Source organism: Festucalex cinctus, chromosome 1 (genome assembly GCF_051991245.1).
Source record: "Festucalex cinctus isolate MCC-2025b chromosome 1, RoL_Fcin_1.0, whole genome shotgun sequence".
Taxonomy (NCBI): domain Eukaryota; kingdom Metazoa; phylum Chordata; class Actinopteri; order Syngnathiformes; family Syngnathidae; genus Festucalex; species Festucalex cinctus.
The window spans coordinates 18,554,761-18,579,924 of record NC_135411.1 but is presented as its reverse complement, the minus strand read 5'-3'; the positions used below and the strand labels follow the sequence as shown (position 1 = coordinate 18,579,924).

Genomic DNA, 25,164 nt, shown 5'->3' with positions numbered 1-25,164 from the left:
TTTTCCACTACTTGCTGAAAAATCAAATCCTACTTTTGCTGTTATTGTGTGCAAGACAAAGCAATTTGGTGCCATCTTGGTGCTAAAGAACAGTTGAAGTGTGTTGTGGAGCTTCATTTGACAAAAGTAGTCCCTTACCACCATCTTGTGACCTCTATAGGTCATTATAGAACAGTATAACCTTTCCAGGGAGGCATCCAGGGCTCAAAATAAGCGGTTTTGCTTCATAGTTTGCGGTTCAGAATGTGCATTTTGAGATACACTTTACCACATGAAATAGCAAAGCTGATAATCAAACTCTACAATCGCCAAAAGAAAGTAAAAGAAGATGGACCACAGAGACGGGCGGAAAAAGCTTTGCTCACGTCATGTTCCGCGGGCAGTCAGAGATTGAAGGAAGCTCTTTGCTACGTACACAGAAAAAACTTGCTAGCAACAGGTTCGCCTGGCTAATGGTGCGCCAAAACGCGTTGCAGAGTCACTACTAAGTCAGTAATCATCACTTATGTGGCGGTAAATAAAAGCTACATTTACGACAAGTGCCATATCACAAAGTTATGGCGAGAAAAGATGGAGAAGCCAAGCTAAATGCTAAGCTAATCTAAGCGTGACATGGCTAGTATGTTTACCATGGGAATTAAGTGCTTGAGTTAAAGCAGAAAGCACCCAACTTTGAACATAGCAGGCAAATTAATAAGTGTCTTGATTCTGGAGAGAAAATCTACTTGCTAAACTGAACCGGAAATGATTTAATTTCTGTAATGTGATTAATGTAATGTAACGATGTACATTGGCCAGGAGGAGTGGCCTATAAGCTTGAAGCTGCTCTCTGTAGGAATTTGCCCAAAATATCTTCATAATGGACTTTTTATGTAACCATTTATGACTTAAGCATCTTTAAGATAGCAGATTAACACCTTAGCTGTTAACAATGGGTACTCCTGCAAGCCTCTGGCCAATAATTTTTATACTGGATTCGGGTTCAAGTTTCCCACCCTCTGTGAACGGATGTGACGTCATGCGCGCAGTGTGCAGTTTCATTTTTTGGCCACGTGATTAGAAATTAAAATTTAAAAGTACAATATAGTATGATTGATTTAAATGGTGATAATTTATCAGTAATGTCATTTGTTTGTTTGTTTGTTTTCACAATACAGACAATACAGACTCCAGAGTTTTGACTGTGACTTGAATTCTGCACAATAAATATTTTCGAATTAGTAGTAGTAGTAGTAGCAGATCTCATTTTTTTGTTTACATCAATTTAGTTTTGCTTCTAGACAGGAAAATACAGAAATAAATAAGAAGTTAATTTTATTAAAAGGAAGGTTAATTTAATTTATTTTTTTTATTTTTTAAAAAGCAATTATTAATTCCTTATAATGTTGTAATTGTATTGTTTATTAAAACCCTTGCTACGGGTTTTTGGGATTAACCTGCAAAGGAAAGAAAATGCTCCACAAAGTTAGCAATGGGCTCTTTGCACAGCTCGACTACTTCCTTAACTGAATACCACGTTTTTGTTTCCTGTCTTTCATGAGTGGACAAACTAAATAATCCAGGTGTGTCTGGCTAATGTTGTTGTAGTTACTGAGATCAGGCACACCTGGATTAATCAGCTTGTCCACTCATGAAAGACAGGAAACAAAAACGTGGTATTCAGTTCAGGAAGTAGTGAATTTGTGCAAAGAGCCCATTGCTCCTCGAATTAAGTAGTCATTGATTCGAAAAACTGCTCTGCAAAGAAAAAATAAAATCATTACTCGTTGATTTTCGCTGTTCGCTCAGTCGCTATTCCCCACAAATAGTGGGGGTTTGCTGTTTATTCATGTCTTTGCAACTTTCACAAATGGGGCCCTATTTTGGTGCCCAGCGCAAGTCTAGCGCAAAGTGGAATCTAACTGTGCGTACGGGTGGAGTTTTCTTTCTTTTAGTAATTTTCTAGAGTAACGTAGTTAGAAGTGAGCGTTTGCGCTGTTGTGGGAGGGAACAAAGCCAACTCTCAGCGAATTGAACCGGTTCCCTTCATTCCATTTAAATTCAGCACAGAGACAGCCAAGTGGTATTTAGATGCAGGAGATTGACACGTGCAAAGTGCTATTAAAAAAAGCTGTGAGAAGATCTCCACCTTCTACCCACGATTGTGCGTCTGTGTGTATATTAGAGAAAACATATGACCTCAACAAAGGTAAGATTTAAACCCAGATCCTCAGAACGGTGAGGCAGATGTGCTGCACACGAAGCTGCCAGGCGCAAGAAGGCATTAGTGCTGTATTTCCTCATGCTGGCAAACTTAGCGGCAGCCAGAGTTGTCATAAAGACATGAAACAGGTTGACAAGCTTGTAAACAAAAACACTTAAAAGTGGCTCAGCCCCTCCTTACTTGCGCGTGACGCCAGCAGGCTTAACTCGCACGAGGCTGCTCACGGGTGTCAAAAAAGGTCAGGTGATGACTTGTGACATGTATGGACTGTTTGTCGTGCGCTTGCATCTCGGGTTCCTGACCTTGCACCCCGTATAAAAGCGTCTCATATACGGCATCCAGTATGACATGACACGTCAGCACAAAACAGCCCTTTAAGTCAATATTTTGTCTTCCTTGTAAGTGTAAATGCTTCTGACGAACACGGATGTGCTGTCAAAACATTCTCACAGTGGTTGCCCCCTGACATGCCAAGTGTATATTTGTGTGGGTGTGTGTTTGTTGTCATATCTGAATTACCAAGCAGCGACAGCTCACAGCCAGTTTGTGTGCTGTGATAAATGAGCACCCTGAGGTGCGAAGTGCTTTGGGCCAGCTGCCTCCCGCGTGTGTTCCTGACCTCCAAATTAACACTTGACAGCAATTCAGTCATCTAGAAAAGAGAGTGACCCACTTGTATGCTAAAATATATTAAAGGGATCTCAAAGGTGTGCCAGTATGTGGGGCACACGCATTTAAAAGCTTTCAGTCAGCTGTTAGTGTGACTCAAAGTACTGCAAGTGAGTGGTATAGCAATTTATCAAACGTGCTTCTAGGAATAGCGATAGAAAGTCCCGTTTAAATGATGCATGAATGCTGAGAGAAGCTGTCACCAAGAAATACTGTCGATAAATCCAGAAATAAAACACTGGTTACTACAACACTGCATAGCAGGAGAGCAATAATATGAAATGACATCAGTGAATGTGATAGGACTCTTGCTTAGTGCCATACTATTCCAAGATACCATGAATAGAGTCATTGCACCATTATCATTGTTTTATGACCTATGTCAAGCACGAACGTGCCGGTTTATTTCCAGTGAATTTAGGTGAGGAAAAAAAAACAAATCACATTTTGCTGTGACAGTCCATTTTCATCAGGGCCAAGTAGTGCAGTGATCTCACAGGTCTAGGAGTCAGACAGACATGTTGAGGATTGCTTGGCCTTGGAGGAGGTCTATTCTAGTTTGGAATGTGCTTTATTCACCGGGGTATATTAGGTGCGTTTCCATTACCCTCAGTTTTGCGCAAAAGGCATGTTTCGCAAAAGCACGCTTGTAAGGGAAACACTGGATTTGCGGGAAAAAAAAACCTCTAATATCGCAAAAAAGTTTTTGCGCTCTCATGAGGTGGTTTTTGAGACGTATCGAAATAGAACTATTTCGCAAAAGTGTAATGGAAAAACTTTTTGTGCATTAGTAGTCATGTGACACCCGTAACACGTTGTTTGCCTGTCGTTTATTTTTATTTACTTGCAATTGACTAATATTTGTTTTGAGAATTATTAATTTCGGTATTGTATTTTAGTTTTATGCGCTTAAGTGTTTTGTATATTGCACGTCATGTGCGCAAAAGAGAGAGAGGTGAAACCGAGCGAGCCTCCTTCGAGAAGTTGAAGGCTTGAAATCCTGTCCTGCCATGTCTGGCTAATTTAGCAGAAAACATCAGAAACTTTTAACTATTTGTAACCCGCCTTTTACCCAGCCTCCGATAACAACAACAACAACAACAACAACAACATTTTATGGTTAAAGGAAGTAGGAAGTACGGGGCCAATCACTGGTGTGTCGGAACTGTGTTCCGAGGGGATAACGAGTCTTTTCAAACACAAAGCGATTTAGAGAGCCAATATTCCGCCATTCAATGCACATTCTATATCGTTGCAGAAATCCCGTTACCACTGACAACAATCGAGACGTTCTGTCCGTCCGCAGCATAACACGAGTTACAAGTACGCGCACATACAAAACCACACTCAAACACACAACACTTGACACCAACACTAAATGCCCGAACCCGCCCGATGAGGGGTGAGTGTTTTTAAAGTAATCTAACTACACCGGGCGTCTGTTTACCATAAACATCCTGAGCACCTGCTACAGAACAGCGAGGTCTCGCGAGACGCGACATTCCAAGTATTGCGCCTCAGAAGTGAAACGCTTTTCAATGGAAACACCGACATATCGAAATTGTACTTTATTGAAATAGTACAATTTCGCTTTTATTTTTGCGAAAAAGGGTAATGGAAACGCACTTATAGATGGCAAAGAGGAAAGGTGTGCTGATTACTGCACACGGTCAAATAGATTGTCAACAAAGTTCATCATGTGATGATAAGTAAATATAATTATAGTATCACACAATTCAAATGTTTTAATTAATCACACAATTTCCTGTAATTAAGCACGTTTAATCGCGATTAATCACATTTTTCTACTTCTGCTTCTACCTTTTTTCTACAAAGCCTGTAACAGATATTTCTTGAGTAAAATCTTGGAATTAATGTAAAATCATCAAATAGAAAGTATATTCAGACTCAAACACTATTTTAACTTGATTTGAATAGAATTCTTTTTTCTCATAAAAACAATTCTCAAAACTTCTCGCTTCCAAGTTTAGTTGTGCCCACAAGCAGCACACTTGAGAAGGGTTGATTTGCGAGGCCCCGAGGAGGGAACTTGAGGAGGGTATTTTACTTTGAGATGATACTCCAAAGATATACAGTGCTCAGCATAAATGAGTACACCCCAACAGGTTTGTCAGAAAACCTTTAGTTTCCTTTCAGAATCAAGATGTTGTATGGATTATGGATTATGTACTACAAAATACTCCCACAAATGTGGGCCACATTGATTGCAAACAAGATTTGTTAATTAGTACAAAAAAAGTAGTTTTCTTCACAAATTTATTAAACAATTTTCACAAAAAAGTAGACCCCGAGAAAAAAGACTGACAACTTGTTAATTCCAGGCCTATAGCAGACATGTTGCTATCCATAAAAGTCATGACGGTCATAGACAATACTCGATGTAGTCATTTTTATTGCGGGATGCATTAATTTTTTGCATTAGTTGGTGAAACTAAGGACTTTGTAATTTATGCATTCTATTACCAACCTCACCTTCATGTTGTGACTTAAGCGTATAATCTACGGAAAACAGTGTGTCAAAATTTTGGAAATTGTTCTTATGTTCATTGAGATACTGAATAATCTTTACATTTTTCTAAGGGGGTGTACTCATATATGCTGAGCACTATATAAATAATATGAATTCGGCTTAGGAAAGTGTAAAGTCTATTGGTCCATCTTCACGCCAGTGGCTAAGTTTGGCTGAAGGTTATGGGCCATAACAGGAAGTAAATAAAACTAAAGATAAGAGTTTTGTTTTGTTTGTTTGTTTGTTTTAAGCACTTTAAAGCGATACAAGACTTATTACTCATTTTCCAGTATTGGATTAGGCATTGTGTACAAATAATAAAAATGAAAATATCTCTGGCATCTTATTCCCTGAATTTTCTTTTAAACCGATTAAGTATCAAAATAAGAACATACCATGGCGAACGCCATTATCCTGGTCACATGATCGTGGTGACGTATCCCGTGTGTAAATGAAAGTCGCCTTCAGTCATTTCGATGGGAGTTTGCTGACGTAATGGGCACGAAAAAGACTGTCTATCCCAATTACTGCGGCAATTCTGATCAGAGTAAAATCTTCAGCACGTTCGGTTTCATGTCATTCCGTATGGGGGTGAGGAGGTGGGGCGTTGCCAATCCTAATGTGGGCTAAAGTGTGCTTAGCACACAACATGTTGCTTAGCCTAGCAGAGTAAAACTCACCCGGATGTTCCCAGCTTTGACTCGGTACGAGCCGGCCGGCCGAATGAGTCAGCCAGTTTCATACGACTTTCGGCTGGACACAAATCTTTGGCAAGTCTTTCATAGCTGTACTGCTTTTGAAGAAGTACTTCTTTGCAATAGAGCGTAATTTCACCTTTGATGTCCGCCGTGGGACGCAATAATTCCTCGTGACCTCTTTGTTGTCACTGGCAGCCATGTCATTCAACGTGTGTTTTACACACACGATACATCACGATGATCACGTGATTGTCCAATATGGGCGATACTGTGTAAAAATATTCAAAAAAATATTCATAAAACGTGCTATAAAATCATAGGTGTCCCTTGTGAGGAACAAGCGGTTAAGAAAATGGATGGATGGATGTATTGTGATTAGAGCTGTCAAACGATTACATTTTTTAATCAGATTAATCACATCTTAGAATTGTGATTAGTCATGATTAATCACTGATTTAAAAAGGCTTTTTTTTCACCAACATATTTTGCCCGCTAAATTTGAAGCGCACCTGTTATGTGTTAATTTTTTTCGACATTTAATGTTATGAGGACATCTTCAAAAATGTATATCCACTGCACACGCTCATCCTGCTTTTTCTAATCAATTAATTATTTGCATAATTTAAAATGGGTAAAAAAAAGACCTACAGCATATGTAAACATTTAGAAATTCTTTACTTTAATGCATGTAGTAGGGCTGCACAATATATCGAAAAAATATCGATATCGCGATATTGGCCCTTGCAATATGCATATCGCAATAAGTTTTATATGGAATTTTATGCTTTTTAAATGAATTTGACCAGTCAGATGCTAACTAAAATGTGCATCGCCATTCAATAGTTGAAAATTATCAAGACATAATTACAATTAATTAATTAAGATTACATGAAGGTTGCTTATTTGCCCCATGTAAAATGTTTTTCTTTCATTAGGTAATAAAAAAGTAATTTCTTTCGGTAAATGTTAAATATCGCAATAATATCGATATCGCTGTGTTCAGCCAGTATATCGCATATCGCATGTTTTTCCAATATCGTGCAGCCCTAGCATGTAGTTATGTTAATGCGCAAACTCGAACAGCTCCCTTTAACGTAACCATCCTCTGTCGGCTAAGAAGGATCATCTGCGGTCAAAATTAATAGTGTGATTAATCTGTGGTAATGCAATGATTAATGCGATAATTTTTTGTGATTAATTAATTAGTTAACGGTTTAACTTTGATAGCACTAATTGTGATATTTGGACATTGTTACATCCCTTTTTCCAACATCATAAGTATGCATGTATGTACCGGTAAATCCGTTCCAAGTTTCAAGTGAGGTAACCTCTTTTTGGAGCCTCCTTTAAACAGTGTCCTCTTTCACCCAAGTCCAGCAGCCTCTTGTGGCCTCCCGTTGTGTTGGGTGTGTCCCACCAAGCTAATCAGAGAAAACCTCTGCTCATGCAACAGGATGGACAAACAGAGGAGCGCAGGCAAACACCACAGCTGAAAATAGAACCAAAGCTTTGCAGGGGAGCGACCCACCGCCATCAATAAAATGACTGCCAGGAAGTTTAGGGGTGAGGAGAGGGTTGGTGGCGAGTCAGGGTGGTCAGAGACGTGCCGGCTGGACGTGGATCCATCTCAAATTCCGGTCATAGCGTCACATTCCCGCCTCGTGAAGCCGAGCGTGCCGCTACGTTGGGGAACCTGTCACTAGCCGTAACTCACAGTGGTGAAAATCTTCTCTCCCGTGTGATAGATACACAACGGATTAAGATGTTAACTGCAAGTCAGGCCCCAGCGTCTCAACAGTGTCCTTTAATGAACGTGGTTCTGTTTAGATTGTGCTACATTAGGGCACTACACAATTTATGCATTCCGGCCTCACATAAAAACTCTTTAATCGGCTAAATGCGACTGTGTTGTTGATGCCGGTGACTTTGAGAGGAATCTTTCAGGATAAGACCAACCCTGATGCGACATCGCCTGCTTTCATTTCTGTCCCTGTAACTCTGCTCGGCCAGTCTAAACACACACTTGAAACAAACCCAGTGCCCACATGTTGTTTGAAGTGGGTCTGATATGGACAGAAGTATGGAGACATGAACTTTATCAATTAATGAGTGCATTAATTAGGGTTGTGTAGTTTTCCAATAAATGTTTAAATCTTCATCTTTTCAAGACACTAGGACCAAATCTATGTTTCCAACACTGACATCACTGGATGATGTGATCTTGCAAGAAGTGCTGCCACTATTGAATAATTTTTATATCGAATAATCTATCGATTATTCAACAAATTGGGTGCATTTAAATTTTACATTTGATTGTATTACAAAAGCATTTTTTACCCTACTGTTTATTAACCGTTGGTTGGTGTGTATTTCGTACTTCATATTCCTATAGCGATTAAAGAAAAGAAAAAAAAAGGAGGGATTGGTGTTGGTCATTGTTTTCCAAAGTAAAAACAGATGTTTTGAAGATGTTATGAAGGACCACAGGTATCAGTAAACAATTACTGTTGATATGCTGAAATCAGAGGATTTGGACAATTTTAAATTTAAAAATGGCTCCAAAGGATTACTTGAATAGTTAAAATAGTTGTCGATTAATCTGATAATTGATTACTCATTGATTAATCGATTAATTTTGACAGCTCTACTCGCGTCAGTGCCATTTGGTGTGTCTCGTTTTACAGCACCTCTGTTATTTTGTTATAGATAATGTCATCCTCACCTTCCACTAACGTTAGTTGTGTAAAGAAGACATATGCAGAAGATTTAGATCAACAGTCCTTGGAGCTTGTACAGTACATGTTGACCTTGAAACTTTGTTTGACTAATGGAATCAGTTGGACTCCAAACATTTGACAGTGTCCGGACCCCATGGTGACATTCGCATATGCTCTGAGGTAGGATGGCTCAGCCCAAAAAATGGAGGTTCTTGCGTCTTCTGCTCGACTACGTGCTGTTGTAGGGTCAAATTATGGTATACTTTCTGATTTTATTGGTTGCTGTGTGCATTTATATGAATCCTTTGTGAATTAGAGGCAAAGAATCTCGGGTTAGCGAGACATGTTAGCTACAAGTGACTAGCATGTTTACCACAACAGCATTGACTCATCACTCATTTTTGTGCACTTTGACTACAATTTCAACTTTTGGACTGCTGCGAAAGGGAATAGAGACCTTAATTAAGGAGGGTATATGGAGAAATTTCAAAATCAAAACTTTTGACCACTCGATCTATTTTTAGCCAGAGCGGGTCACATATCACAATCACATTATGGTAAAATGCATTTTAACAAATGGTCAGAGACTCAAAACACATTTTGGTAGACTGGCGGTTGGAAATCTTTTTGATACCCAGTCCATGTCTTTCTTCTCCGAACTCTCAGTTTCTTTTTTTGTTCATTTGACATTCCCTGCACCCGTGAACGGCACACGATGTAGGTTGCCGGGTCGACAGGTGTGGTGCGGTGACTTCATGTGAATATAGGAACAGTTTGGGGAAGCCCCCCCCCCTGTTCATAAAGACATGCTAGGATGAGTTTGATTTAAAAGAATCCCATCAAGCATGTGTGGGATGAAGCAAAACTCTTTGTGAGCCACTTGGTCCAGTGACCTGGAACCTCACATGGGTTCTTTTATGAAGGGATAAAAACGTGTTTGTATGGTGTATGAACCTTTGCCTGTACAAATAAAAATGTTTTTTATTGTCTTTATATATGGACACTTGTTTGTTTTACCCACTCAACTGGTTGTCATGGACTTGGTGTTGGCCCAGCAGTATGTGGGGTTGGGTATACAGTCCATCATTTTCATGAGACATGCTCAGCCCCTAAAAATGTGCAAATAGCAGACAGCGTACCATAAATCTTGATCTTTGTGGTATTTTGATAAATGCATTTCACAGATGTTTTATTAAAAGCCCTGTGAATGGTTTAAATTGTCTTTAAACAGAAACAAAAACTTGCCTGCTGGGTTTTTTCATCAAAGTACTGATGGGTGCTTGACGAGTGCAGGCCTGCCTTGGACGCATCAAGGGAGATATTCTATACAAACGTCTGGGAAGAAAGGAGCACACAATATTCCTGCTCCGCTTTTCATCAATCACTTCAATCCCAAAGAATTTGGAAAGCACTGCCTTGATGGCGCCTCCATTATTGACATGTTAAATATTGCCTTAGGATCGTTTCCAAGTGTTGACGTCCAAAATCTTCTTCTGTACTCCAGCTGGTGGTCAAGTGTAGATGCGGCTTTTCATTGCCAAGACACACACAATCCGTGCCAGACTCTTAACAAAGGGAGCCTTGACGAGCATCAATTACCTGTCCATTGTGTCACACTCCATCAAGCTGATGTCACCTGCTTGTTGATGCCGCATTGCGGACAAAATGGAAATGTGCGCTTTGCCAGAAACAATCACAGACATAATGTTCTGCCCTTGTATGCTTTTCTGATGAGCGATGGCGATAAAGACTTCAGGGAGCACATCATGTGGGTTGAGCTCTTTTCACGAACCTGGTGGCCCTTTCGCTGCTTTTATTGACTCATCAAAGACACTTTTGACCATTGTTTGTCCTCATGTTGACTTGTACAAACTGAAAGAGAAAGCCAGAAAGCTTAACACTGTGTCATCATTATGTATAGTGACACAATACATGTTACCATGTCGATGTTAACCATATTGCCTTTTCCCCTTTTTAATTTTATTTTTAGCTGTTTCACGTTGCTTACATCATCATAAAGTTTGCCAATTCCCCTCGACCCGACCTGTGGGTGCTGGAACGTTCCGTGGACAACGGGAAGACCTTTACCCCATGGCAGTATTTCGCACGTAAGTTTTCAAATCAGAAAATTGTTTTCTTGACAAAGCTGTAAAATCATCAAATGAGCATCAAATAACAACATAGTCACGTACACATATACCAATTTTTAACATCTTAAGCAACTTTGTAACTTTAAGAGACCCCACATATGGAAAAAATCAACTTGGGGAGGAAAAATCACTCTTGCCATACCCCACACTACAACAGAATTGTTCAGGATAATTTTTTTTAGAGGCAATTTTTTTTTTAGAAGCTGACGTTATCGGAAGGTGGAATGTATGTGTGTGTACCCCATGTCAACAATCTTTGGTGCAATTTGTAACAAAAATAGGCGGCAAGATGGGCTCAGCCCTAATTAATAGTTAATATGACTATGAAGTTTTTGTTGTTGTCTGTCAGAATCACTCACCCAGTCATCTTGAAAATGAGCAGAATAATGAAACTCTGAGGTCTTACTGTAAGTGACCATACATGCTGTACAATGATAAGACTGAAAATGTGCTTCCTTTATTTTATGCCTATATTTTTTTTTCATTGGTTGTAAATGAATTTGTCACATCCCACACACTGCTCTGCTACCTACTAGGGATGTCACGATAAGGGCAATATCGTGATATCGTGATATTAAAACTGCCACAATATCGTCGCCGTCATGTTCACAATATTTAAAAGGAACACGTCTGTTCAAAAAATCAGGTTGGTTTCCATTTGGGCAGTTCTAGAACCCTCTAGTGGCTAGTTTATTAGTGCAATTTAATTTTCATTAGGGATGTTTTGGCCTTCTATGTTTAAAATTATGCTAATTGTCAGATGAAGGGGAACCTAATTTGCTTGTGAAGCGATCAATGTGTGCTTGCATTAGCAAGTAAGTGCCTTAATATTGTTATTAGAGATTGTAGGTGGTTTATATGCATTGCTGTTATGTACAAAAGCAGAATATTGGGCTTTTTGTTTTAGTATGAGCTCTTTTTTTTTTTTTTTTTTTTACAATATTGTGATCTTTTTTAAATATCGCCAACGCCCCCACAATATAGCGATAATTATCGTATTGTGACCTTCATATCGTGATGTTTGGATATCGTTACATCCCTACTACCTACTGTATGTAATTAGTGTTTAAATGATATTGAATATATATATTTTTATTAACATTTTATTGTCCACAGTGAGTTATTCGATAGAACCCCTTTCATCCTTTGAGTTACATTACTACTAGCTGGGGGTGCATTGATCAACTGGCCAGGATAGGTGTCGACCCTGATTTATTTACAGTAATTGAGATGACTAATAGGATTTTCATTTTTATTGGAGAGAACTGCTTCATGTGTAGTTAAAGGATCTTTGTGCAGTTTGTCACTTTTTTACTCACGACTGCCACCTCTGGCCCAAAGCGTAACTGCAGCATATGTGTCAAGCTCGTTCATGGTGCGCGTGCCAGTACGTGCACGATCTTAATGCACGCCATATGTCCGCTACTCCGCGAGGACGCACATGACGTCACCCTCCACCATTCCACTCCTCCACTCCCCAGAGAAACTGTGGAGTGTGCGGGGTCCGCACACTCTACTATAAAGGGAATATAAAAGCTGATAGGTGCAGTCATACTCATCTGGGTATTGGTGGAGCATGCATGATGTCCAAAAAGCTTTAATATGACCTTTTTAAACGGCACAATGCACCTTTAAAATTTCACAAGTATTGTGCAATGTTTTACAATCAAACAAGATTGGACCATTGAAGGAAGGTGCATGATGTTTACGAATAAAATTGGGATCTGCAAAAATTGCAGAGTAAATATATATGATTATGTTTTGCAATTTTCATCATATCACTTGTCTAGTTGGATGTTGTGAAGCTGAAAATGTCCACCCTGCCATAGTAGAATATTAATTGATATTTAAAAAAAACAAACACTCGTTAACTCAGTCATGTTGCTAAGTGCGGTTTCATTATAGGCTCATTAAATGCTAACATATGCCAAAAATGTCCTGCCTGTTGTTGTCCACTCTGTTAGCAATGGTCACATATTAACAGTTTAAATATACAGCTTTCAAAATTGTGTGAGAGCAGCCATGATTTTTAAATCATCACACAAACATTGTTTGTTTGCATACAGATTCACAGCGTGAATGCATCGAAAGGTTTGGAAAGCAACCCAATGCTCGCCTCGTTAATGACAATGATCAGCTCTGCACCACAGATTATTCTAAAATTGTCCCTCTGGAGAACGGAGAGGTAAAGCAGCTGAAGTATATTTTTTTGGGGTCCAAAAAGTACTGAAAAATAAACACGTGCTCTGTGATGTCCAGATTGTGGTGTCCTTGATCAACGGTCGGCCCGGCTCCAGAGACTTCACCCGCTCACCGGTGCTGCAGGACTTCACCAGGGCCACCAACGTGCGCCTGCAATTCCTGCGCACCAACACGCTGCTCGGCCATCTCATCTCCAAAGCCCAGAGGGATCCCACCGTCACCCGAAGGGTGAGGCCTAAATGGAACCAACACACACAGCTGCATGATCGGCACTTTTTACTTCATGCGCTTGGAAGATAAGTTGTACTTGAATTTCATGCAGTATCCATCTCTTATGATGATGACGAGTGAGTGGAGCCTATCCCAGGTGACTTTGAGCCTACACTGGTCACCAGTGAATCACAGGATGCAAATGAAATGACAGTTCATACTCACATTCATGCTGTGTAATATTTAAACTAGAGAAATAATTTCATGAGCTCAGAATATCTGGACCTATGGACACGTTTAATCGTCAGTGAACCTAACGTGTGAGAAGAACTGTGACAGATGTGCTAATCACTAGTCCACTCTGGTACTCTTTCTTTATTAATTAAGGACTTCTGTCCTTACTTTTGTATGAGATATTATTGTATATAACTATATATATATATATATATATATATATATATATATAACTATATATATATATATATATATATATATATATATATATATATATATATATATATACTATTATTACTATATATACTATAGATTTATTTAAAATTTCAGGAGAACATTTTTTGAAAATCTTTCAATTTTAGCCGTAAACAACAAGCTTGCTTCACTTTTATTAGAGAACAAACATGCCTTTTGCCATCCCCAAACGAATTATCAATCAATGAACTGTCAAAAATATCAGTCTCTCTAATACTTGAGCCAATTCAAAGAAATGGATGTCATTTTCCAAAACAGCAGCCTAGAATTACTCTAATCAGTAAAATATCTCTAGCACTCGGGGGGGAATGTTGGTCTGTATAATAAAGAATGCCCGCAAATCAGGTCACTGTATTATTCACGGGTACAGAGAAAAAACAGCTTTTCAAGGGATTTTATTTTATTTTTTTCTGGAATGTGGGGGTATTATACACTGGCTTTTACGGTACATTGTCCATAGGTGAGAATGCGAGTGTGAATGCTTGCTTGTCTCTCTATGTGCCCTGCAATGAGCTGGCAACCAGTCCAGGGTGTACCCCGTGTAGCAGGGCGTAAGCCCAAGTTCACCGGTCTTAACCCTAATGTAGTCCCATTTTTTATTTTTATTTTTAAACAAAGTACCTGTTGTATATTACAGTGAAGGTTTCCTTAATATTGTGGCTCGTTTCCAAACTATGGTACTTATTTTATCATATCACGAAATGCAACTTTTTGAATTGAATTGAATTCTACAAATGTTTCTATTTGAATGCAATTATCTTCATAACCTTACTGGAGTTTGCCACATAGAGTTGAAAGTTGACAGGTGTTAATTTTATGAGTCAGCCCATAAAATTATCCTTGGCACTCACCGTGTGTTATTAACTACTGCTGCCAAGCAACCAAGCTAAATGCTTTAATTCAGTTTGTTTTCTGTTCAGTACTACTACAGCATCAAAGACATCAGCGTCGGCGGGCGCTGCGTGTGTCACGGCCACGCTCAGGCGTGCGGGGCCGCTCGCGACCCGGAAAACCCAAACAAGTACGTCATCCTTTGGAAAAATGGTTCACACCTCACTGCGCCTACAGCAGCTCTTCTCATGAGCTCGTCAAACGTTAACTTCCTTCCAGCGTCTGCGTTTATTCATTAACAGACATTTTCGACAGTGAAGACATTCTTTCCTGCCTGCTTTTTATCTCGTGTGTTTGTTTCTGGACATCACAATAGTGAAAGACTCGATTGTCAGCTGCAACGATAACGTAAACAAATGATGTCATGCCAATACATTTTTCAAAGTGATACTTGAAAGAAACATAGTAGAGCTCTGTGTACTGATTAACCAAAGTGGGATACACATTACTTCAGATCGTTTTTAAATAATCATTAATGAAAGTCAAGAATTCCAATAAAACACAACAACATGTAATTTAACCTACAAAACACATGCTAATTGGTATTTCTATGTATTATTTTATGCTCCTGGGCTGCTCCATAAGTTCTACTGTACATTCTGTCATCAGGCTCCAGTGCGAGTGCCGACACAACACCTGCGGTGAGTCATGTGAGCGCTGCTGTCCGGGTTTCAGCCAGAAGCCGTGGCGCGCCGCCACTGTCGACAGCCCCAACGAGTGTCAGCGTAAGTGCCGGACGTGCCGTCTGACTGTGTTGCGCTGAGGACTGAAGTGTCCGCTTGCTGCTGTTTGTCGATGCCCTGATATGGTATCTTTCAGCGCCTCATTGAGACTGGGGAGGGCAACTTAAATCAACTTTATTTATAAAGCACTTTAAAACAAGCATTGCTATATACAAAGTGCTGTACATGGAACAGAAATCGGTCATGCAGTAAAGATAAGTAAAACAAGAACAAAGCAATCTGTGAGTATACAAGTAAATAAAATGTACATCAATAAATTACTAACAAAGGGTAGTAGTAATGGGCGTCACGGTGTACGAGTGGTTAGCACGTCCGCCTCCCAGTTCTGAGGATTCGGGTTCGAGTCCAGGCTCCGGCTGTGGATACTTGAGTTACTTGTGTTTTTTTTTGTGTTTTTTTTTTTAAAGTATTTTACTATAGTAGAAGAATAATGAAAATGCTACACAAACTGTTAGCTAGTCTCGGAACCAAATTGTGGTTGCAATCCCTTATCATTTACACTACAAGATCATCGCTCAGAATCATCTTTTATTGACATCTGACATTGGGGCCTTTGCTGATTTTGATCGGAAGCGGTATCAAGCGATCAAGTCAGCTCGGTGGAACCTTTGCAAGCTGGAATCGAATTGCATTGGACTGTTAAGACACTTTTGAAATGTGAGCAGTCAGGAAAAAAAAAAACTGCAAACGAACAAAAAAAAGAGGAAGACTCATGCACAATAAAAAGAAAATTGGTGAACTAAACTTAAGATTACAAATGTAATTGTTGACCAACTCAAAAAAATGCTTCATTTGGTCAAGTTAATACAGAGTGAATATATTATGTTTAATTACTAGCGAGTTCATTAAACTTATTCAATTAAATCATGTGTTACCAATTGAAGCATTTTTTTTTTAAGATTGTCAACAATTCAATTTGTAATTTTAAATTGGTTCAACTATTCTCTTTTTAGAACTGATCTGTGTACTCAGACAAGAAATGTACAAGTGCCATTCTGAAGTTTGCCTTTTACTGTCTTTCAATTATACAGAAGCTACACTTTTCAAATGCACATTCAGTGGAAGGATGATGCATCATGCCTTAGGTAGCAGTTTAAATATTTATTATAGGTATTTTCATGTTTATATATTTTTTTATTTGATATTTTAGTCATTTTTAAACAAAATTGTGAATGTACAAAATGTAATGCAATAATGAATCAACATCAAGTTTTTACTAGGGATGGGTGAGTACATATTGGGCCTTATTTCAGGAAGTATTGGAAATTTGCACCAGTATCAGCCGTCCTCGAGGCCTTTTTATGATCAGGAATTAGAAATTAGAAAATACAAAATGATTTTCATGCAGTTTTATGGGAAAATGTTATATTGGGATATACAAGTCTTTCTTTAAAATTATCTTGTATTTATTTATTTAATTTTTTTATGGGGGGGGGGTATGTATCAACTGAATATTACCATAATAATGTGGCAATCCTACTAGTTTATAATGTTTCAATTTAAACCCAATTTAGAAAAAAAATGTGAGGATTTTCTCTGTATGCCTAATCGGTGATAAAACAGGAAAAGGATATGCAGCCTAGTTTGAATTTTATTGTTTCTCATAATACTTAACAAGCAGTTCCCTGTCAGTTTTGCTGGGGCTTATAGACAATTTTTTGTGTATTTATGTGTGTTGGGGGTTTCCTCCTCAGCCTGCCAGTGCTTTGCTCATACCGCCGACTGTTATTACGACCCAGAGGTGGAAGCCAGAGCAGCAAGTTTAGACATCTCCGGTGGGTACAGCGGAGGAGGCGTGTGCATCAACTGCCAGGTATGAAGCGCTCGTCAAGTCTGAACTGATTCCTATGTGTGTGTGCGTGTACGTGTGTCTATGTGTGTTTAGTCGGGGAGGAAGTAAATAGACAATATGACCTCAACTGATCCCACTTCCGACGCTCAGTGATAGAACTCCCCACTGACTGATGTATTAAAGAAAACACCATCAGCTACACCTGCAAAACTGAATGATATCAAAACAAAGAGACAACAATGCTCAGTTTTTAGAATAGTCCAGCATACATTTAATAATTGTAAATCACTGTTTTCATTATTCTCCTGACCATGAACCTCCTCTTCGGGCCTTCACTTACCACTGAATGAATACTTTTCTTTTTAGCACAACACTGCTGGAGTGAACTGCGAGCGATGCATTGCAGGCTATTTCCGACCTTATGGAGTCGCACCCGAGTCTCCCACTGGATGCATCCGTGAGTGATATTTTACTTGCTGTCATATCGAGAGGAGCAAGCAACCAAGAAACGTTTTTTAACTCTTTGACTGCCAAACGTTATCCAAAAACCCCCCAACGGTGGTTTGGAGCCAGCCGATTTAGAGCATTTTCACTCATATTTCAAAGCAGACAGAATATTGTGCGGTCTGACGACATAAATATGGTGGATACCGTACGAAAGATTGGATTCCATTCTTTCATGAGAGAAAAAAAAAAAAAAAAGAGTATGTTTCTACCTTATTCCATTCTTTAGTAATCACCATTTGAAATTAGGTCATTTGAGTGACAGAAGCGAAAATACAAAAATATTAAGAGAAAAACAAGCTTTTTGTGAAAAGATACATTTTTTTGCACAACAGTGATTTTGACACTAATATTTTTTGTTTAGTGACAAGGCAGTGCTGCATAAGACGTTGCATTGCCCATTGAGAGAAAACAAAACAAAACCCCGTAATAAACGTAAATTAACGTTTTTGGCAGCATTCATTAGGATTTTAGAATATGTCATTAAACGTTTTTGGCGGTCAAAGAGTTAAATGCCATCATAATTGGAGTAACTTAAGTTCATTCCAAAATGTATTTATTTATATTAAGTCATTCAATTTGAAATCCATTCCCCAGTGTTTTAATAACATGTCTTGAGAGAGTAGCCCGATCTTATGCAAGTGAGCGACTGTTCTCCGTTGCCAGAACGACCAGTCATGGAATTAGCCAAGCGAGGGCTTCTAACTTGCAAAACTGAGCCAGGCCCCCATTGCTCTTGCATTGACAGCTATATCGTGCCACTTTTCAGAGGATAATGCAGCTCTGCCTACCTATTAATTTTGACATGTGATCAGGTTCTCTATCAGGTGTTTCAGACTGTGTAGTCTCTGCATCGCTTGAAAGTAGGGCTAACTTTTTGGCAACGAACAATAACTACTAAGTTGTTTAATTTCACACATCACGGGTGGACAATAGGCACCGCATAGACACAACTGTTTATATATGAGCCATTAAAAAGTCACGTTTCCATATTTTTCCTTCAAGCGTGATCGATGCATATTCAAACAAATGCAGGAAATTAAGTAACTTATGATTCTACATCATGCTCACGCCCCTTCTCAGAGTTCTTTGAGACCTTCTGCGTATTCCTTAATCCAGTGCTATTCGGCATATGCTCCATCTGAATTTGAACTGTTCCAGTTGCCGCTGAACACAATGAGAAATTCTGCAGAACAAATGAGGCAACAGGTGGCGATGTGAGAGAGCAGTCAGGGAGCTGATTGGTTAAAAGAACAATGGGAGCCGGGCTGTGCTGATGATACACAGCAGGTGTGTGAGCGTGTGTGTGCATGGTGGGGGGAGGATTTAAAGCAGGACTATTAGTGGCGCGTTCTGTCTTGCTAGACTCTTGCTCGCTTAATGCATGAAAAAAGGAAACACCAGTGGGTCCAACATAAAATAGTTATATATAGAAATGTACGGCATTGCTCTCAAGTGGGCTCTTCTCTTGTTTACATTTCTCTTGCACTTCATGTCTGCTGTTCCTCTTAGGAATAGCCTCAACAAAGTGGAGGATTTGAGTCAGGGGTGGGAAATTACAGACCGGGGTCCAAGCGGAACATTTCATCCAGCCCACCATGCAATCTGAATTTAAAAAAAAAATCTAATTCAAAAAACAAGAACCTAATTTTACTGAAAATCCATGTAACGGTTGTTGTTGCCTTACCGTAAGGTGCGTTTCCATTACCCTCAGTTTTGCGCAAAAGGCATGTTTCGCAAAAGTAAGCTGGTAATGGAAACACTGGATTTGTGAGAAAAAAAAAACAACCTCTCAAATATCCCCAAAAAGTTTTTGCGCTCTCATGAGGTGGTTTTCGTATCGAAAAAGAAGTATTTCGCAAAAGTGTAATGGAAATACTTTTTACGCATTAGTAGTCACGTGACACCCACCCGGTCACAGAGGAAAGGAATGTAACACGTTGTTTGCTAATGTGTATTTTTTTTTATTTACTTGCAATTGACTTATATTTGTTTTGAGAATTATTAATTTTGGTATTGTATTTTAGTTTTACATGCTGAAGTGTTTTGTATCGCCCTACTGCACGTCATGAGCGCAAAAGAGAGAGAGGTGTAACCGAGCGAGCCTCTTTCGAGAAGTTGAAGGCGAGGAGAGCTTGAAATCCTGTCGTACCATGTGTGGTTAATTTAGCAGAGAGGACGCCAGAAAACATCAGAAACTTTTAACTATTTTTAACCCGCCTTTTACCCAGCCTGTGGGAACAACATTTTACAACAGGATTACAGGAAGTAGGAAGTACAGGAACACTCACTTTCGTGTCGGAACTGCTTGCCGACTGCCAAGGCACACACACACACACAACACTAAATGCCCGAAACTGCCCGATGAGGGGAGAGTCTTTTTAAAGTAATTTAACTACACTGGGCGTCCGTCTACTGTAAACATCAAGCACCTCCTACAGAACGAGGTCTCGCGAGACGGGACATTCCGAGAATTGCACCTCAGAAGCGAAACGATATTCAATGGAAACACCGACAATTCGAAATTGTACTTTATCAAAATAGTACAATGTCTCTTTTATTTTTGTGAACAGGGGTAATGGAAACGCCCCTAGAGATAAGTTCAGGAATGCGTGGCTTAACCTTGGCAATTATCTTTGTTCAGTTTTGCAACAAATTCTGTTCCGTGTCTTCATTTTTGTGTCCACCATCCATTGAAAGCATTGCTTGCAAAGATACGTTGTAACAAACTGTATTTGTGTCGGCAGCCTGCAGGTGTGACGAGCGGACCACGGCGGGCTGTGAAATGGGTTCCGGGAGATGCATCTGCAAAGTGGAGTTTGCAGGAGAGAACTGCGAGCGCTGCGCAGATGGACGCCATTACTACCCTCGGTGCATTCGTAAGTTCACTTTTGAAAGTACGTGAATGTACACGACGGATTGTGTCACGTGACAACTTGAACTCACTTCTGTTTGTTTTCTGTCTGTCAGTTTTTGCCTTGAGGTGACAAAGGCAAATGTTAAACACATGCATTAAATGCACACACGTCAACGTTTAGGCCATACGTCTCACACTCTGCATGCTTGAACAGCTTGTAGACCACGAGAGACATATTAGACACAAGTAGCATTTCCTCATCTTATCACTGCCAGGGCAGAAAGATAAGCTCTGCATATTTTGTTGACTTTGCTTTTGCTTTCTATAAGATATGGTCGTTTTTACAACAGTTTTTGAATGCTCTAAATTGGCCACCTCGTGGGATGGAAAAACTTTGAGTCACATTGGGCATTTACTTCACGTTTATTTTATTGACACTATTTTAGTTTAATATTTTATGTGTTTACTTGCATTGTTTTTACATTCTTACTTTTTCCAGTTATTTAAATTTAACATCTCCTCTAAAACTACTGCCAGATTAATCTGTGAAAAGTGCAGATTGTAATATCAAATCAAAACAACCTTTATTTATATAGCACCTTTCATCCATTAAAATGTAACCCCGGGTTTACACCGGTTGCGTGTGCGGTGCGGCTGCGGTGCGGTGCGTCTTGACTGCGTGCTCCGGACGGGTCAATTTTTTGGCCAATCCACACCGGCTCCGCACAGCTGCGGTCCGGCAGCTCCGTCGCCGACCACTTCCCGCCGTGTCTCGCGTGACCGCGCGCGATCATGTGGCATTAAAAACAACGACAAACACACAGAAAGTCTGTGCTCAACAGAGAAGCAGAAAGAGAGGTGGACTTTTATTATTTTGTGGCTTTCTACCTCCAATATAAACCTCTCCTCGTCCATGTTCGCTGGTGTCTAAACCGTGAATGAGCACCTCGCACGTTAACTGGCTCTTTTTCCGCCAGGCATTCTGCAACAATGTAGTTACAAATCCCAATGCAAAAATCAACAAGTAGTTAGATTCACGAGCGAGTGCAGGAGTACAGATGCGTCCTTCCTCAACAGATGCGTCCTTGAAGTGATTTTTATTCAAACTAAAGATAACTCTGGTCAACTAAAAACACGAATCGTGAAAGGAGCTGAGGAATTGGCAGCGCTTGAGAGACAACAGTAATTCACAATATCACAACAACAACAACAACAACATCACTAATTACCCAAAGCTGGAGTTGTATATGATTATTTGCTGACTTTGCCAAGGCTAACTCTTGTTTATACACCTGCATTGATAACATGTATTGCTGTTCCCGTTTGAATCTAAATATTGTCTGGCTCGAATTCCGTTTGGACATTTGTTGTAACAGTCAAGGCTACATGATAAGGCTGTATTGTGGCTCCAATGAATCTGCTGTCAATCCACAAAATGGGGGTTGGTGGTCTGGTTCCTGGAATGCAGCTGGCGTGGGCCGCTCTGCTGGGTGAGCGAGGCTGGGCAGCGCACAGGAGTCATCAGATCCACAACATGCTAGCAACCAGTGGTGCTACCTGACCAGAATCGAGTGCTGAAATTGCTTGAAAGCAATGGGCCGAATGCAAGCCGATCTACTCTTCTGGAAAGCACAACATGTGTGAAAGCTGATCCGAGGTCAGCGAAGACCCTACTGGTGAAAGAGAAGAATTGCGCTTGCCTTGGCTGCTCGCCTGGCGGGGTGGGCTTGCTGGTGGCGTCTGGGGACCGACTCACCAGTGCCAAATGACTGGGACTAGCCACAATCTACACACGGACATTCAAGATGAACTGAGCGAGCAGTGTCTGGGATAGTATGGGATGGATAACGATAAAAATTAATGTCTATTCTAAATAATGTATATGATTGATGCGTTATAGTAATGGGTCGATGGGGACGGGTCTCGAATAAGCTTCGGCTTCTACCCGTCAGCCCTTCTTTCGGACGTCAATGTTGCAAATGATGTGATGTGATTGATGTAAACTGTAATGTGTCCGAAAGGAAAAAATGAATAAACTAAACTAAACTAAACTAACTCCAAGCCCGTCGACGCCCACATCACGTTTTGCTAGCATGCTTGCGAAATAGGAGCTGGCGAGTGTTTTATCTTGAAAGGTAACCGGAAATTTATTTTGAAACTGCGTCGGTCTTCCTGTCCCGCTCGATGTGTTTTGTGCTACCTTGCCATTGCCTACCTCTGCGGCCTCCGGCAAAAATAGAAAATAGGCTATTCTTGCGGAAGGGCTGCGGCACGCCGCAGCTGAGACGCTGTCGACATGCAACGCACCTGCAAGCGGTGTAAACTGCACCATTCGAATGAATGGAATCTAATTGCTTGCGTCGCCGGAAAGCACCGCAACCGCACCGCAACCGCAACCGCAACCAGTGTAAACCCGGGGTAACAAAGTGCTGAGTAATTAAAACATCCATAGTTCTATAAAAAGAAAACCCACCCCTCCCCCTAACATTCCCCCATGAGCATGTCCACAAACACACACACGCAGGCAAAAAAAAAAAAAAAGTCGGGGCACAGAGAAACCATGTGAGGAAAGGCACAGGATCTCATCGACACTGAGAGGGATGACGGCCCAAAAGGGAGACTTTAATTGTTAAAGTTGCATTGTGACTCCTTTTTTTTTTGCATTGGATTAAAATGTATTGATTGACCTTTTTTTTTGCATTTGAAATCAGCTTATCCTGAGTACCAGACAACCACAAAATCCCCTGCAGGACCCATTATAGGTAAGCGTAGATATCATTAATGGTAATATTAATAATATTCTAAACCTGTTGTATTTCTTGCCCTCTGTTTAGTGCCTACTGGCTGCCCTGTTGGTTATTTTGGCTCAGTCAGTTGTCAGCGTAAGTATGATTATACGCCACCAGATATACAAACTGTACATCATACAGACAATGTGGATATTATTTTATTGTATTTCACAATATATTTATAAATATCTGTCAATATTTATTTATTTATTTTTGACTACACAGAATAAATTCTGTATACAGGCTGACTTTCCAACGATGTCCTGCTCATAGAGTCAGTCATTTAATGCACATTTCTCTTTTTTGGTTTTCTGGACCTTGTCGTCATCTATTATGTTTTGAAGATCTTGTACCGCTATTGAGTTTGTTTCTGTTTGTAGTTGCCATAGTGACGGAGGGGCAGAGTCAACTACGGCACACCTGCTGTCACTCGTAATCAGCAGGGGTTAAAAGTTTGGTGTCTGCGGACAGGAGACGTCGGGCTATTTCGCACTGCTACCTTGCTTGTTGCCAACTCGACTACCGGTTCCTTGTCTTGCTACGCGCTTGCTAGTTTTGTTTTACGAGTTGTTTTCCTGTCCGCTGCGGCTTTGTCCACTCGCGCTTCCTTAGTTGTACTTTGACCTTTTAGTTACTTTTCGTGCCTAGTAGTTTTGCTGTCTTGTCCGGTAGCGGCTCAGTCCCCCTGCGCACTCTCGGTTGTTTAGTATTTATTTTATATAGTTTCCTTGTTTGCTACTTTGTGCACTGGATTTTTTCCATGCGCCTTTTGTTAAAATAAAATCTAGTTTATTGTTACGTATTGTCTGTTCTGGGATCCTTATCGCACACGCACGCGCGCACACACACAACTTAAAGGGATCGTTCGGATTTTTTAACATGAATCTCAATTTGATCCTCACCTCTCGTGTGTGCGATCAGCACTGACTTACCCCTGACAGCGTTCTGTGACACCAGTTCTGGTCCGTTGTTGGACGAGAGGAAAATAGTCCAGCAAGCTGGCTGGGGCCTCGGAAATAAAGCGTTTTTCTTCTAAAAACTATTTGTTTTCAAAAGTGTGATACATTTGCATCACAATACTCCTTTCCTGAAAAAAGTCAGACGCCATTACCGCCAGCCACTACTTTTCTGTTCGTTCGTATCACTGCGCGGCGCCCTGTAGAGGGTTAACCGACGCACTGCAGCCAGCTAGCTGATACTTCCGCCTTCGAAAAGGCAAACAACTTCTAGCGGAAGGATCAGCTGGCAGCAGTGCGTCAATTTGCTGTCTTATTTAGCCATTTTTTGCGGTCAAACAATATTTTGCCTATAATAAATTTGATATTTTCATTATTTTTCATGTACAATTAGTACCTTTAAAAACACATTTTGCAACTTGCTGTCGACTGAAAATAACATCACAAGGGCTCAGGTAACCAATCACAGCTCAGCTTGTGAATGTCACATGACCAAACCTAGAAAACAGGTGAGCTGTGATTGGTTACCTGAACCCTTGTGATGTCATTTTCAGTCGACAGCAAGTTGCAAAACTGTGTTTTTAAAGGTACTAATTATACATGAAAAATTATGAAAATATCAAATTTATTATTGACAAAATATTCACATTTTGTTGCTATAATAGGCTAAATAAGTGAAGTATCTCTCTAATGAAAACTGTAAGTAACTGAGGTGTATATGCTATTATACACGCTGACAAAATTAGCAGAAACTCCACTGCGCC

The 25,164-nt window shown here is 40.0% G+C and overlaps 1 protein-coding gene across 2 annotated transcripts in view; it reads left to right on the top strand.

Annotated features, from left to right (window-relative positions):
• LOC144018222 (laminin subunit alpha-3-like) overlaps nt 1–25,164 on the top strand; it is a 100,231-nt gene that overhangs the window by 17,140 nt on the left and 57,927 nt on the right. For both annotated transcript variants that reach the window (XM_077520480.1, XM_077520482.1), the window contains exons 3-12: nt 10,808–10,925; nt 13,034–13,152; nt 13,227–13,397; nt 14,789–14,889; nt 15,369–15,484; nt 17,197–17,315; nt 17,661–17,751; nt 20,546–20,677; nt 23,367–23,417; nt 23,490–23,537. In XM_077520480.1, the coding sequence (XP_077376606.1) occupies nt 10,808–10,925; nt 13,034–13,152; nt 13,227–13,397; nt 14,789–14,889; nt 15,369–15,484; nt 17,197–17,315; nt 17,661–17,751; nt 20,546–20,677; nt 23,367–23,417; nt 23,490–23,537 (1,066 nt within the window). The remainder of the gene's footprint in view (nt 1–10,807; nt 10,926–13,033; nt 13,153–13,226; nt 13,398–14,788; nt 14,890–15,368; nt 15,485–17,196; nt 17,316–17,660; nt 17,752–20,545; nt 20,678–23,366; nt 23,418–23,489; nt 23,538–25,164) is intronic.